This window comes from Phascolarctos cinereus, unplaced genomic scaffold, assembly GCF_003287225.1.
Source record: "Phascolarctos cinereus isolate Bilbo 61053 unplaced genomic scaffold, phaCin_HiC Scaffold_5;HRSCAF=322, whole genome shotgun sequence".
Taxonomy (NCBI): Eukaryota; Metazoa; Chordata; class Mammalia; order Diprotodontia; family Phascolarctidae; genus Phascolarctos; species Phascolarctos cinereus.
In genome coordinates this window covers 458,012,252-458,028,695 of record NW_027555958.1, presented here as the reverse complement: position 1 = coordinate 458,028,695, position 16,444 = coordinate 458,012,252, and the positions used below count along the sequence as shown (strand labels likewise).

The following is a 16,444-nucleotide window of genomic DNA, read 5'->3' as shown; positions in this document are numbered from 1 at the left end:
ATGCTGACTAAGTCATTTTTGTCTTCGGCCCCCTTTGGAGAGAGGGTTGGGGGATGGAGCTTCTGACACCATTGTGCCTGCTTCCTTCGGCAGATGCTGTTTATAGGACCCTGGCATGTCAAATGGACCTCCCTTAGCTTTTAGCTATAGGTACTAACATCTGCCTCTGCCTTTCCCTGAGGCTTAATTTTAACATTAGTTACAGTTTCTGACTCATCAGCCATGTGCCATGCATCTCTCATAAGATATTATTTAACGAGCATAAATGGTCTAGCCACTGCTTAATCCCAGCAGGGTATGGAGCACTAGAGGAGGCGGCCCAGAGGCCTGGAATCTGCCAGCTCTACCCTCTAACACCCCGGCCATGCACTAGCTTGGTCACTGTGGCCAGTCTGCTGGCCCATTGGCAAAATGATGCCAGGTTTTGCTTTACCTGCCTGTAGGCAGGCAGGGAGCTACTAAATGCAATTCAATTCAATTCAACAAGCCTTTATCAGTAACTATGATATTTATCCATAACACTAACAGTGACCAGCATTTAGACTGTATTTTAAGATTTCCAAAAGTGCTTTCCCTACCTGCATCTCATTTAATTCTCACAGCAAGCCTAGAAGGTGGTGCTATTATTATTCACATTTTATAGCTTGGGAAACTGAGACTCTGGGAGGTTAAGTTACTTGACCAGGGTCACCCAGCTGGTAAGTGTTTGAGGCCAGATTTTTGCTGGCTCCCAAGTCCAGCCTCCTACCCCTGTATGCTAAGAGCCAGGCACTGCAGGCATTTGTACGCATAAGTGTAACCCCAGTTCTATCCTTCCACCAAGCTAGCCAATAATGGATAGAATAAAGAGTTATGGGAGTAAATGATAAGGAAATACAAAGTAATCCACGATCATGTTAAGATCGCTGGCAGGGGCAGGCCGACCCTCCTATAATAGGGGAGATTTGAGCTTGGGATTACCAGGTGACCCTCAGAGGAAGCCACCTGTTCCATGATCTGTGATTCTGTGATCTTGCCTGGGGGCAGGAAGGAAAATAGCTCAAGGGGAAAGAGAAAATCCTGAAAGGAAAAGAATTCCATCATAGTTCACTTTACATCTGCATACCCCTATTAATGTCTGCAAAGCAGTATCATATGTGTTGTCTCATTTGATCCTCACCATGTCCCCATGGGGAAGGTACATTTGTCCATGAAGTCAGTGGAAATGCCCCTGGGTTTTGGTGAGGACCTTGTATTTCCAGCGCATGACCCTCTGGAGGCTCGCAATCAATGCTTGTGGAATGTGGCTTTGCAGTCAGAAGACTTGGGCTTTGCCACTGCAAGTCGGGTTACCTTGGGCAAGTCCTTTCCAACTCGCTGTAACATCTGCAAAACTGAAACAGCTGTTTGTACATAGTTGTTTGCTTGTTGTCTCCTCCATTTTTGATTGTAAGTTTTTTTAAGTTTCATTTCTTCATCCCCATGGGGTTTATCACAGTTCCCGGTACATGGAAGGTACTTATTATGTGTTTATTGATTTTCTCCAAGGACCCTTCCAATTCTAAATCCTCTGATTCCTGTGAGGATAAATGGCTTGTTGAAGGTCATACCCAGGTCTGGAAAAAAGATCTTTATTCCAGTGTCTTGTTTACTATTATTCTCTGGAGAGTTGGGGGTAGCGGGATGGGAAGAGATGCATTTTAGAAAGCAATGTTGGACTTGGAAGATGGAATAAGTCAATTCACTTGTCTTGACCTCAGTTTTCTCATCTGTAAAATGAGAAGATTGGGCCTGATATCCCAAAGAGGTAAGTAACTTGCTCAAGATCATGCAGATAGTAGATGACTGAGGCAGGGTTTGAACCTGTCACCTGACTTCAAGTCTACTGTTCCTCCATAGTACCACCCTGCCTTCTATACAACCTAAACCTTTTGTTTTTATGATGAGGAAACACAAGCCCAGAGAGGGTTAGTGATTTCCTCAGAGTCACACAGGTCATATGTGGCCATCAGGATTTGAAGCCAGGTCCTTTAACTCTCTGCTGTTTGTTATATTACATTCTTTCCCAGGTTCAGGTACAAGGACATTTAACCATGTGTTTACTCATGATTTTGGCATCAGGGGCCCTAAGATATTCTTAAAGATGGATCAATATCATTCACTTTACATATTGATATTTTTTCCTTGAATTATAAACAATCAATGTGCCTGCCTGCTTCAGAAGGGGCAAAGTATCATTATTTAATGACCACAGAGCATCAGATGCTTACAGAGGACTTATGATGAAGTAGCTTCTCTCTGTACTCAAAGGAATTAGTAATGTTCATTCATTCATCAAAAATAAAGTGAACACCTTCTATATGCCAGGTTCTGTACAAGAGATAGAAATGCAAAATATGGTGTGGGAAGTATAGCAACCTAACTGGAGTCAGAAGCACCTGGGTTTAAGTCCTGCTTCTGACCCATGCTGACTGTGCAACTCTAAGCAAGCTCAAGACCTCCATCTGTAATGTGAGCAGTGTGGACTGAGCAGGCTCCATGGACTTTTCCAACTCTGAACCTGCATTCATAGGAGCCTATCACATGTGCTCAAGAAAGGAAGTGGAAAAAGGAAAGAAGGGCAAGACTTGAGTAGTCAAGGCCTCCTTCTTGAAGCAACCCGGCAAGCCCATGGAGCTCAGTTATGAGCTTCTGGGGAAAAGAAAACTCCACTGAAGGAGGGAAGGGAGGGAAGGAGGAAGGGAGGGAAAGAGAGAAAAGAGGAAGGAAAGAGGGAGGGAAGCAAAAAAAGAAGGAGGAAGAGAGGGAGGGAGGGAAGGTATATTACAAAGTGTATTCCAAACAACAACCCTGTAATACAGGTAATGCAATTTTATTATTATTATTATTACTGTTATTATAATTATCTCCATTTTACAGAAGAAGAAACTGTGGGACCAGAGAGGTGAGGTTACTTACCCAGGTTCACACAGCTAGTAAGTGTCAGAAGCAGGATTCAAACCCGGGTATCCTAGTTCCAACACCTCTGTTCTTTCCTCTGTCCCACAACAACCTATCACATTGGATAGCATGTTATACTTGGTGTTAAGAAAGCCTAAATCCTTATTGTGACCCTAATAGTGTGACCCTGGGCAACTTACTTTACTCTGAGCCTCAATTTCCTTATCTGTTAAATGGGGACACTGATACCTAGTACTTCACAGGGGTAAAATGAAGCTCAAATGAGATGTCGTAGGTAGAGTGATTAGAAAGATGTAAAAGGGGAATATTAGAGGCAGGTATTGTTGCAGAATGGGGTCTATAATGAGTCTAAAAGTCAGAATGAAGGAGAGCATTTTGTAGGAGCGTAAGTCTAGATCTGGAAGGCACTTCAGAGGCCTTGTAATATAATCCCTTCATTTTATAAAAAAATAAGAGAGAGAGAGAGAGAGAGAGAGAGAGAGAGAGAGAGAGAGAGAGAGAGAGAGAGAGAGAAAGAGAGAGAGAGAGAGAGAAAGAGAGAGAGAGAGAAAAGAAACTGAGTCCAAGAGAGATTTGTTGACATATCATTTCATAGACCTAGAACTGGAGGGTACCTCAGCTCCTCCATCTTATCCACCCCTTCATTTAACAAATAAGGAAACTGAGGTGCCAAGAAGTAAGTGACTTGCCTAGGGTCTCTCATAACGTCACAAATCAAGAGCCACAAAAAATCTCAGAGTTTCCATCTATAGATGAAAAAACAATTATTTATAGATTTATTATTTATAGATGAAAACAACTGAGACCCATTGAATGACTTGGCCAAAGGCAGAGAGTAAGTTGCCCAACCAGCACTGAGACCCAAGCACCAGAAGACTTTTATCCTTATGAACTTTTTTCCACTAGTGACTAAGTGAAGCCAACATCTCTTGAATGGACCATAAGCCGAGCCCAAGGATGGGTTTGTCCCCAGCCTCTCTTAAGTTGCCTCCCAACCCTATTCACTGTCTCAGTATCTAAACGCCATTTTCTTCTTTCTCCCCAGGTCAGGATCGCAGCGAAGCCACTTTGATAAAGAGGTTCAAGGGTGAAGGCGTCCGGTACAAGGCCAAGTTGATCGGCATTGATGAAGTTTCTGCTGCACGGGGAGACAAGTTATGTCAAGACTCCATGATGAAACTCAAGGTTCGTAGAACCAGATGGGGTACTTGTTTCTACCAACAGGGAATGGGAAGAGACGGAATTGTTTTTGATGATGCCAGTCATTTCTGAGCATAAGAATACAAATAGCTTATGTTCATATCAACTTTCTAATGTAACTCATGGCTTTAGGGAAATTGGCACAGTGGAGAACTGTGAATTTCAAGCCACAGGACCTGAGTTCTAATCCTGGCTCTACTTCATTCTTCCAGGTCACACAACCATTTGAAGCCTCAGCTTCCTCTTTTGTACAGATAAGTCTCTAGTACAGTAGTATGAATACTTAATCCTGAGAAGTGAGTGGTCACATTCAATACAAACTGTATGTTTCCATTAGACTGGAACCGATGACCATATTTTACAAAATCATAACTTTGAATAGTACAAATCCAAATGCATATGACCACTTCAAGGGATTTATTATTGGCACAAATTAGGATGGGATGAGATTAAATGGGCCCTAAAATCCCATCCAGCTCCAAATCTGCGCACCTAATATGGATAATGTAAATATGCCATAGGGTTAGATAAGGAAACAAGACAAACTAGCCTTCAGTCCTGTATGGATCCTTTCACTACCATATGGGCTGTGGTAAAATGAGGTCAGAAAGGAATGGTTGTTACTAATGGAGAAAGAGGGAAAAAGAAAGAATCAGGGTTCATGGCAGAGGCGGCATCATTTGAATTGGACATTGAAGTCTGAGTAGGAAGGTGGCCAGTGAAGAGGGAGAAGAATGTTATTCCACATATAAGTAACAGCATGAGGTTAGAAAATTCCAGGGCTTCCAACACATGAAAGGAGGCCTGAGCATGGATGGAGTGGAAAGAAGTAATAGGTGACAAGGCTGTTGAGGCATCTATTCCATGATTGGGCTGACTTCAGTCAGGGGGCTGGGAACTTTGGATATCTGTATTTCCATATAATTGGTTTCCTGTATTTTATTATATGAACTTAAAAAAAACTTTATTCTGAGGGGTCCCTAGCCTTCCCACTTGGCCAAAGACTTCACTCTCCTAAAAACAGAACCTTTGAACTAGACGATATCTAAGGTTCTTTCTAACTCCAAAATTCTATATTCTAAAATCCCTTCAGCTCTGACATCCTTTGTCTCTTCCAGCTCGATCATTGTGTGTTTTAAGATATTTCTCACCTCTGACTTTCTATATTCTAAATCCCCTTCCAGCTCTGACATTCCCTGTTGTAAGACCCTTCACAACCCTGACATTCTTTGTCCTAAGGCCCCTCCCAACTAGGAAATTCCCTGTTCTAAGGCCCCTTCCAGCTTTGACGTTCTGTGTTCTAAAGCCCTTCCTAGTTCTCACATTTTCTGTTCTAAGGCCCCTTCCAGCTCTATCATTCCTTGATTCTAGTATCTGTGCCACATAGAACTGGTCTTTTTCTGAAGCATTGTTATATATAGCAAATCAGTGCAAACTCCTTATATTCCAGCAATGAGAAATAATCACTTCATGCTCACCAGAATCCTGGAAGGTAAAAGCCAAAGCTGCTTAACTTGGGCTTTAAAAGAAAAAGAAAAAAAGAAAAATCCATCTGATGATGCTAATGATGATGGCATTGTGACATGAGACTCATAACTCTTTACTCAGTGATTTTGACCTTAATTTACATTCCATCAGCACTTAAGACAGCTCAGCCCTTCTGGGCTAGATTAACAGACAAATGCTCATTATTCTTTTGTTTCAGGCAGAGATGGCCTGTCTCCCACAACAGCTTTTTAATCTATTCCAGAGAAGGGTTCATAGTGCCTTCTTCTTTGCATGTCTAGAGTGCTCAATATACCTTGGTCAACACAAAGGAACCATTCAATAAATGCTCTCTCAATGACTTAATTAGTGGATGAATGAATGAATGAGTAAATTGCTCACTATCCCACAAAGGCTATGAGAGCTTTTCTTGAGTCTTAGCTCCTACTCTCCACCTGTTGGGATTCTACCCATTCTTCATAGGCCAAGATGCTTCAGGAAGCCCACCTTCTCCCAGACTCCTCTCTGCTCCTTCCCAGCTAGAAGTGATCTGTCCCTCCTATGAGTTTACTCATTACAGCACCATTTTTCAGACTTCTCTTACTCTGTTCTGTTTTCCACACTAACATGACCAAGTTTCATCTCTCCTAATAGACTCTGAGTATTATGGAATGAGAGACTTTGTCTGCTTTTCTCTTTGTAGTTCCCCATATTCTAATACATTTCCTTAGCTTAGCAGACCCCTTAGTAAATCATGGAATATTAGAATTGAACAGGACCCCCAAGATCATTTAATCCTAACCCCTTCATTTGACAGATAGGGCAACTGAGACTTAGAGAAATGAATTACCTATTCAAGGTCAGCCCATGAGTTAATGGCAGGGTCAGGACTAGAAGCTAACTCTCCTATTTCCTACCTCAGTATGCCTTTTGGAAACACCATGATGTTTTCTCAATGAAAAAATAAATGAATGAACAAATGAATGGATGAATCAGTAAATAAATGAGTTAAAATAATAGTTACTGACATTTATATAGCATCTTAAGCTATTCGAACCATTTTTTATATACTGTTTCATTTGATGGGAAAAACAGGAAGAATGAAAGAATAAATTCTGGAGGAATTAGCCAACATGTGTGATCTGTCGTCAGAGGTTAATAGAATCCTAGATCTCAAATAAGAAGGGAATTTAGTGGTTATGTAGCCCAACTATCTCATTTTACAATAGGGGAAACTGAGACCAAGAAAGGTTGAGTGATTTGCTCAAGGGCACACACTTAGGATGTTGTAGAGCCAGGGTTTAAAACCCAGTCTTCTCATTCCCTATCCAGCTGTGTTTCCATCAGACTAAGCTGTCAACCTTTTAGAATTTGGAAAATGGGCCATGAGAGAATAAAAGGGCCAACGAGACTGGTACTGAAGTCAAAGATTGTTGTCCATGGGTTGATGGTATCTGACCTACCTTAGGGGGCCCCTATGCAGCAAAGCTACCAGGGAAGAGCTGCAAAAATGCTGAACTCAAACCCTGTCCTTTCTCTCCACAGGGAGTTGTCGCTGGAGCCCGTTCCAAAGGAGAACACAAACAGAAAATCTTTTTAACCATCTCCTTTGGAGGAATCAAAATCTTTGATGAAAAGACAGGAGTAAGTAAAAGAATGATATGACGGAACGGGATTGAATTTATTGACAGATGTGTCCTTAAAAGGTTTCTCTCGCTGCTCAGCGATCTCCAATCCACATAAACACACATAAGGCAGCTGACAAACTTGATAAGCGGGGCTCGTCCATCACAGAAAGCCTTTTTGCTGAGTGGGTTGGGAGGCAATTGCACACCATTGGGGTACCTTGGGTTGTGCTAAAAATGCCATAGGATCCCTGTCATCAAATGGGAGATTGATAGAGTTAGATGAGCTGGGGGTAGTTCCACTGTTTATAGCAAATTTCTATCCGTATTTGCCATATTAACCATGGATACTCAGAGAGGCCTTTTGCTTCAACGTCAATGAATTCTGACACCCTGGTTTAACCTCCAGCACCTTGAAATTGGTGTAATTTCAGCAAGGGAATTGGGCTTTTAATCTTTAAAACCCCCAAATCCATCACTCTGCGACCAGGAAAGGAGAGAGTGAATGTGTTCTTTGGACCTGCCAAGCTGGGGTGAGGGATATTTCTGGGTTTGCCAATTTCAAAGTGGCTTTTCATGCTCAGATTCACCCATGGTTTTTGACTCAGTGGCTCCTAGAATCACAAATTTGGAGCTGGAGGGGACTTTAAGAGCTATTTAGTACAAGCCACTCATTTTTACAGATGAGGAAACTAAGGCACATAGGCATTAAAATGTTGTGCCCAAGGTCACAGAAGATAGTAAGTGGCAAAGCCAGCATTTGAACCCAGTTCTCTGGCCCCACATCCTGTGACCAAATAAGGGTTTGTCCAAGGAAGACAGGTAAGTCAAGATGAAATTTTCAGAGATTTTTTGTAGGTAGGTTTTGGTTTTGTTTTTGTTTTTTGTAAAGAAGCAACAGCAACAGAAGCTGCTCTCTCTTGCTCTCTTGCAAGAAAGAGAGGGCAGTGGGAAGGTAGGGCATCTGGAGGCTTGAGAGGGTCAAAACGGCAATGCACAAGATCTGGCCTATCCAGCTCACCTGCTATACAGTGAGATCCAAGGACCCCTTGGTTATATTTCTATGTAAAAGAAAATCCAATTGTAATTATCAGCAAGCCAAATTTCCTAGATCTTTGAAGGTGGGAAATATGTCTAGGGTGGGGACTGGAGTCACATTTTTGGTTGAGGCTTTTTTTTTTCCCGGAGATACCTTTGGATTGTGGAAGGAGATCTGCCTTACCCCAGCCTTTATTTGTTCCCACAGTGGCAGGAGGATTTGTTGCTGTTCCCTACCCTCCCAATGAAAACAATGAAAAAAAGAAACATTAGCAGACCAGAGTTCTCCCTAGAATCTAAAACCAAAAAGCTGTCAGAGATATTGATCCCAATTAAAGAGACTGGTTACAGCAGTTTACACCCTGTCTCAAATTTCAAAGGGCCTTTGATCCCAATCCTTGTATGATTAACTTTCTTTTTTTGAATTGGTAACACGGGGTGGAAATGCGTCTTAACTGAGGGCCATTCATATTATCGGATGTCTAGTTATCATTGATATCAAAGGGATTAAAACGGCCGTTAGAATTCTGCCACACTCCAGAAAAGCTTCCCAGTCCACGCATGTATGCATCCACACCTGTCTAAAGCACTCTTAACAACATTGTGATTGGCTTTCTGCTTATCTGTGCACATGGCTTATCTCCCCCTACTTGACTGTGGAAGTTCCTTAAGGGAAGGGACTTGAATTACCTCTCTGATGACCCTCTCAGCACCTGCCACAAATTTCAGAGACTGCAGAACCTCAGGGCAGAATGGCATTGTGGATAGAAAGCCAGTCCTGGAATCAAGGTGGCCTGAGTTGAAGCCTAACCTCGAGTTTCAGCTGGTTGTGCGATCCCTAGCAGATCACTTAACTCCCCAGGACCCTGGGCAACTCTAATAGTTTAAGTGGCATGCTTAATAACATTGGTAGAGGGAGGTTACTCACTGAGAGTTCCTTATGCCAATAAAATAACAGGTCTAGATACCTCATCCCAACAAACCTTATTGGTGTCTCTATTCCCTTCCTTCCTGCTGATCAAAATCCACTGACATGTTTTCATACCTTCCCATAATTGTCATTAAATGACCCATTCGATTCTCTGAAGACTTTCCACTGTATCTTGTAATGTATTATAGATCCTTGTGCTGGGCACATTGCAAATGATGAATGAATGAATGAATACATATGTACAATTGACTTGGTATCAAGTCCCCATTGCTATCCTGATTGCACACCTCTGGGTGCATTAGTATTTGTACCTCAATAAGCCCATGGTCGTGGGACCTAATTAATGAGTATACTCACTACGGTGTAGCGTTATCTGGTCACAAGATTGTAGATTCATTGATACTGTGGAGACCATCCAGATGATGGCAGAAAGAATAGTGAAGGGCCTTGAGGGATGAATAAATGTTCAAGGAACTGGGGATGTTTAATCTGAAGAAAAGAAGACTTTGGGAGAAGAGAGCTTTCATTTATTGAAGTACTTGAAAACTGTCACTTAGAGAAAGGATTCTTCTTCTGACTGATTACAGTGGGTAGATTTAGGAGCAATGGGTAGAAGGGGCCCAAAGACAAAGAAAGAACTTCCATTCTAGAGAGGAAGGGGCCACCATGGGAGGTGGTGGCTTCCTACTCCACCACCAATGACCATTTCTGAGCTGTATTGCCAGGGGTAGGGTGTGGATATTATTGTCCATGACTGGGTTGAACCGATGACTCTTGAGGTGCCTTCCAAATCTGAGCACCTAAGATTCTAGGAGTTTGAATGAGGCAGTAATGGGATCACTATAATAGAGGCAGCACAGGGACATGGATGATCTCGGAGTCAGGACACAGCTCTTAGCTCTGATGTTTTCTAGTACCTAACACAGTGGGAGCTTAATAACCACTTGGTTAATTAGCATGCCGGTAAATTACTTACCCTGTCTGAGCCTCTATCTCAGAAGATGGGAAGGGTCCACGTGACCTCTGAGGTTGCTTCAGGCTCTCAATTCCTGGGAGCTAAGAAGGCTGGAGGGTGTTTTGTTTTGTTTTGTTTTGTTTTAGCATTGCCCCTCATTTGCATGAAATTTCCATATGTTGTGGTATCTACTGTCCACTGACAGTGCTTACTCAGACTCAGCAGCCGCCAGAGATTCATTTTAATATAAAAGAGACAAAACATTCAAGAGGAAAATAATTTAGGTGCCTGTATGTTTAGTGTCTTGTTGTATGATATTGGATTTTAATTTATCACAATAAAAAATCAATTTGCAGCTCAAAACCCACACATTTTTAAAAATTGGCCCTGTCAGGGACCTGATGCCAGAGAGATAATTTAGAAGATCAGTTTCATAATTCACTGTTAGAGAAAAAAGTGGGTTTGGATTACTGCTGAACCTCAGTGGGCCTGAGGGCCGAGATACTAAACTCAACGACTTGGTGATGGGCTGGAACATTTCCATAGGAGGGCACCCAGCAGTGGGATAGAGCTGGAAACTTGTTTATATGAAATACTGGTCAAGAAGATGGAGACAGCTGGCCAGAAGAAAAGGCTCCATGGTTAGGAAGGCAGCAATGGGCAGAGGAGAGGACACAGTGATCCCTGTCTTCAAGTATTGAAAGGGCTTTACTTGGATGAAGGACAGAAGTAGGAGCCACAAATGCAACCTGCAGAGAGGCAGATTGTGATTTGAAGTGAGAGCCAACTTTCCCATCATTAGAGCCGTCCCTAAAGGGCAGTGGGCTGTCTTGAAAGGTAATGAGCTCCCTGGTGCTGGAGGTCTTCAAGCAAAGATTGGCTGGCCACCTGGCAAGAATGTTCCAGAGGGGATTCCTGTGCAAAAATGAGGTTGGCCCACATGTCATCAAGATCTTTTCCTGGTCTAATATTCTGTTTTGTTCCAACATAGTCTTCACCCAATCAATCAAAATGAACTGGAAGCTCATTACCACCCAAATCAGGGGACCAAGGTCCCAATCCAGGTCTTCCAGGCCAGCTCTATAGTAATAGATTGTATTGTGTAGCCCTTTAGCTTTCTGATGCCTCCTTCCTAACAAAATTCCTATAAGATAGTACTCAAGTAGGCAAGTATTGCTGCTTCCATTTTACAGATGAAGAAAATGAGGATCAGAGCAGTTAAGCCATTATCTCCAGAAACACAGCAAAAAATGAGAGAATTGGATTAAAACCTTGCTCTTCAACCCAGGGTTCATGGACTACAAAAGTCCGTGGATTGATTGAAAGAGGAAGAGCTCTCTGAACTTAGATGGGAAAAAAGTATTTTTCCCACTCTCATTTGGGGTTTTCTTGGCAAAGTTACTAGAGTAATTTGCCATTTCTTCCTCCAGCTCATTTTGCAAATGAGGAAACTGAGGCAAACAGGGTTAAGTAACCTGCCCAGGGTCACACAGCTAATAAGCGTCTCAGGCCAGACTTGAACTCACAAAGAAGAGTCTTCCTAACTTCAGGCTTGGCTCTCTATCCACTGAGCCTCCTAGTACCAGCCTCCAAATGTAGCCACCCCAGGCTGAGGACTGAGCCTATAGATTTATTGCAAGTGCTACAGTGGCTGAGACCAGATGGGCTTAGATTAGCACCTCCTCACTCCCACCAGCTCTTCTTATCCACAGAGACAGACCTTTGCCTTGACCATTAAAACCATTGCCTTAGACATCATTGCTTTAAAGAGATTATTTCAGTGTCTATCTAAATAGTCTAAGTGTTAAATAGACATAACAGTCTATGAAAATATCTGTTAACTAAATGTACATGGCTAAGATTAGAAGAGAAAGTGATCGTAGTTGGAAACAAATCCTCTAAGCTGGGGGACGTAGGGTCAGATTGCTCTCCTGCTGGATTGGCCCTGGGCGGGGGAAGAAGAAGAAGAAGAAGAAGAAGAAGAAGAAGAAGAAGAAGAAGAAGAAGAAGAAGAAGAAGAAGAAGAAGAAGAAGAAGAAGAAGAAGAAGAAGAAGAAGAAGAAGAAGAAGAAGAAGAAGAAGAAGACATAATAATAATAATAACAATTATTATTATTATTATTATTATTATTTGATGATGATGATAATGAAGACCCATTTCTGTGATGCTGTAAGTTTACAAAGCACGTTCTTTGTATGGATGCTATGAAATAGGTAATACAATATACTCATTTTGCAGATAAGAATGGATGTTATTTGCCCAAGGTCACACAGCTAGTGTCAGTGATAGGATTCAAACCCTGCTTCCCAGGGCTGCTCCAACTCTCAGCAGTCTGGAAAACTCCTTTATGACATCACAGGTGATTATCTTTGTCCTTCAAGGGATCCCATGTTGGGAAGGCTAAGTAACACACTGGATAACAGAACAGGAGAAAAGAATAAAGCTATTTTATGTATTCTTATTTCATCGGCAAAGGGAACTCTGAGGTGAGGAAATTCCTTTTACTGATGCAGGTTAGGCGCTTCCTCTTAGACAGCTGCCCAGTGCACTGAGAAATTAAGACTATGTAGTAGAGTAGGTCTTGATGCCAGGTCATCTTGTGTTTTTAGGACAGGCACAATCTTGTCCAGCACTTAGCACAATGCCTGCCATGCAGTAGGTGCTTAATCAATGCTTGTTGAGTGAGTGTTGATTGACTGGTTGAGGAAAGGGGGTAACTATAGCAAGAGGGAGCGTAACCAAATAATAGGATAATAAACTTTGACGGATTTCCCCCAGACTCAGGAAGCTGGGGCACGTTATAAGTCATTGTTGTCCATTTGGCTTTTTCTGGCTTTATTTCAGTGGCTGATTGCTTTATCTGAAGCCTGCGGTTTATTGCCTTGCTATCAGAGCCATTTATTTTAGATTTTAATTTAAAACTCATTTCCATTGACTGTGTCTTGGTTACCTAATAAGAGATTCTATTTTTACAGATTCGTTTGTTAAAGGATCTGTTTGTATTGAAAAAGTAATACTGTAATTATACTGAGCTGAAATCAAGATAGCTCTTTGTGGTTTTTTTCCCCCAAGTACTTTACATTGGCTAATTCACACGAGTGCTGGAGGAGCCAGCAGCATTTTCCTCCTTGCATTAACAAAGGGGAAACTTTGAGCACAGAAAAGTTGAGTGTTAGTCAAGGTCAGGGCTTGACAAACCTGGGTGGAGTTGGAGGCTTCATGCCTGGAGATAGCTTTGAGAAGGAGGTCTTGGTCTTACGGAATGGGAGACATTGAATTTTAGAAAGGAAAAGATCCTTAGAACATAGACTATTAGGACAAAAGACATAGAACAGCCAAATTTATTTGAGACCATGAAATGTCAGACCTGGAAGGAACCTTATAGTATAAAATGTTAGATCTTGTAGAAACTTGGAGAACAGAAATGTCAGAGCTGGGAGATACATTAGAACACAGAATGTTAGAGCTTGGAGGGACCCGAGATGAGGCGATGATGTCGTAAGATAGAATGTCAGATTGGAAGTACCCCCATCCTATGATGGGTAGTTCTTACCCTGGTATGTGTGAGCTTCCCCTCCAAACAATAATAACTCTATTCCCACATAATTGATTCGCATTGTAATCCATTGTACTTCATTTTACACATTGAAAAATATTATTCAGAGAAGGAATCTATCTCTCTCACACATACACACACACACACACACACACACACACACACACACAACACTCACAGTAGAATGCCTGTCTTAGAATATTGAGTACCAGAGCTGGGAGAGGCCTTAGAACATAGGATATGATAACTGGAAGCATGTAGAAATACAGAAAATTAGAGTTAGAAAGGGCCTTCGAGCATACAATGTTATAAGAAGTAAGGTCAGATTCAAAGATACCTTCGAGTCTAGTACTTTGAACACTAGAGGTGAGAGGGAACTTCAAACAGAATATGGAATATTAGAGCTGGAAGAAACTTGAGACTCCAAAATGTTAGCACATTGAATTCTAGCACTAGAAGGCAAATTAGAACAGCAACAGCCAACATTTGTAGAGTACCTTAAGATATGCCAAGTGCTTTACAAGTATTACCTCCCCTTGACTTTCACAACAACCCTATCATTATCCTCATTTTACATATGAAGAAACTGAGGCAGTGAGGGGTTAAGTGACTTGGTCCAGCTCACAAAACTGGTAAGTGTTCTAAGCCAGATTTAAACTCTAGTCTTCCTGACTCCAGGTCCAGCACCGGAACCATTGTACCACTTAGAATATAATGTAAGAATACAAAGTAGAGAATGTTGGAGCTGAAGGCATATTAGAACATAGAATGTTAGAAATGAAAGGCATGTTAGAATAAAGAATGTTAGGACATTTGAAATAAAATATCAAAAAAGGAAAGATTTTAGAGATGATTTTATTCCTTTTAGGAGAAACAGGAGAGTCAGGGGAAGAATTTATTTCGGTGGTAGGGAAGATGATGATTTCATCATATGACTTTACTGTTTCTTTTATCCCTGCCTGCAGAATGGTTGCCGGGAGGCTAACCCAATTATTCTCTTGGGAGATGGGACTGGATTTTTGTTGTTGTTATTGTTGTATGTAAAATTGAATTTTAAGAAAAAGAGGCTCTCAAGGTACATGCTATTCCTCTTTCTGACCAGCACTTTTTTCCCCTGAAACCCAAGATCAGCTGTCCCTACCTAAAACCTTTGACCACCTTTGGCCATCACGGTGAGCTCTGCCAATCAACATTACCTTTGGGTCACAACATGGAAGGCCCCCAGACTCATTAGCTGTGCCCAGATGACATTGCCATAGTGTTCCATCTGTAACCTTCTTTCATGGTGGATTGGCTTAACCTTCCAGTTAGGAAGACTGTTATGCAAATATATCTAATGAGCATAAGAAGTCCCTGGTGCTAAATTAAACCATCAGTGCCTAATTTACTTCATGTCATGTGTGTATTTGTATGATCATATACATATATATATATATATAGTATTTTGCATAACATATTTATATATTGCTTATTTATATAATGTATTCTACATAATTATATAATATATACTGTATATGTTTATGTGTGTGAGTTTATATAAACATATATACCTAGATGGTCCTAAATTTGCATATGTAGACAAATAAGGCATTTATTATGAGTAGGAGTATGCTGACCTTGGAGACCAGAAGGATCCTGAGGGAAAAGGGAGCCCAACCATGATGAGTAGGGTCACTGTAACCTTCTCAGAAAGAACTTGCTAAGATGCTAGGATATAAGTTCATTGAGAATAGGGATTGTTTTTTCTATATATTTGTGGCTCCCGAGGGCCTGGCATATAGTCAACACTTAATGAATGTCTGTGAGTGCTTGCTAGGGCCAGACAAACAAATGTAGGCCATGGTCTGAGCCTCACTCAATCTCTCTTTTCAGTTCTGCCCTCTGACTTTGGATTAGGATCAACATTCAGGGCCTTTATGCGTTTCTCATTGATTCCCTTGACCTGACCTGGCAGCCATCTTTAAAGTTCTTTTTCACAGATTAGTGAGCTTACTCTCAGTGTTAGCTCAGACACTTTGGTGAAAGCTTGGATGCTCTAGGCCTAGATGCATGGATATTGTGAAGAGTAGTTACACTTCCACACTAACGTACGGTAAATTTGTAGATTAGTACAAATTCCTACAATTAGTACAAATTAGTACATTTGTGCATTAGATAATGTACAGAAGGACGGTAGATTTGGGGCTAAGATCCAGGCTATTACACCGATTGTATGACTTCGGGAAAATCATTTTGCCATGCTGCGCTTCAGTTTCCTCATCTATAAAATGACACAGTGCATAGAGTGCCAGACTTGGAGTGTGGAAGACTTGCGTTTGATTCCTGCCTCAGACACTCTGTAGCTTTGGGAACCTGGGTGTTGTCTGGCCTTTCTGCCTCTGTATCTTCAGATGCAAAAGGACACAATTAATTTGCTGGTCTCCAAGTCTGATTCTAAATCTATCATCCTTTCAACTGGATAAAGGAAAACCTAGTGATTTGAGTGAGGACAAGAAGATATTTTGTCAGTCTGTGGATTATGTGCTTATTGAAGAAATGCATCCTTAAAGATAGAGAACTTTGTTGTGGCTTCCTCAAACGCAGTGCTGGATACATACCAGAACCAACAAATTCAGATAAGACATTAATCACCCTCATGTATTTCAAGTTGAAAAAGATTTCGGAAAAAATAGTCACTTCTGTTTGGAGGACAGGGAACCAGACAAGGGTCATC

At 41.5% G+C, this 16,444-nt stretch overlaps 1 protein-coding gene across 4 annotated transcripts in view; it reads left to right on the top strand.

Annotated features, from left to right (window-relative positions):
- The window catches only part of DAB1 (DAB adaptor protein 1), a 318,655-nt gene that overhangs the window by 163,784 nt on the left and 138,427 nt on the right, over positions 1 to 16,444 (top strand). For all 4 annotated transcript variants that reach the window (XM_020993085.2, XM_020993082.2, XM_020993080.2 and 1 more), the window contains exons 3-4: positions 3,986 to 4,125; positions 7,171 to 7,269. In XM_020993085.2, coding sequence (XP_020848744.1) covers positions 3,986 to 4,125; positions 7,171 to 7,269 — 239 coding nt within the window. The remainder of the gene's footprint in view (positions 1 to 3,985; positions 4,126 to 7,170; positions 7,270 to 16,444) is intronic.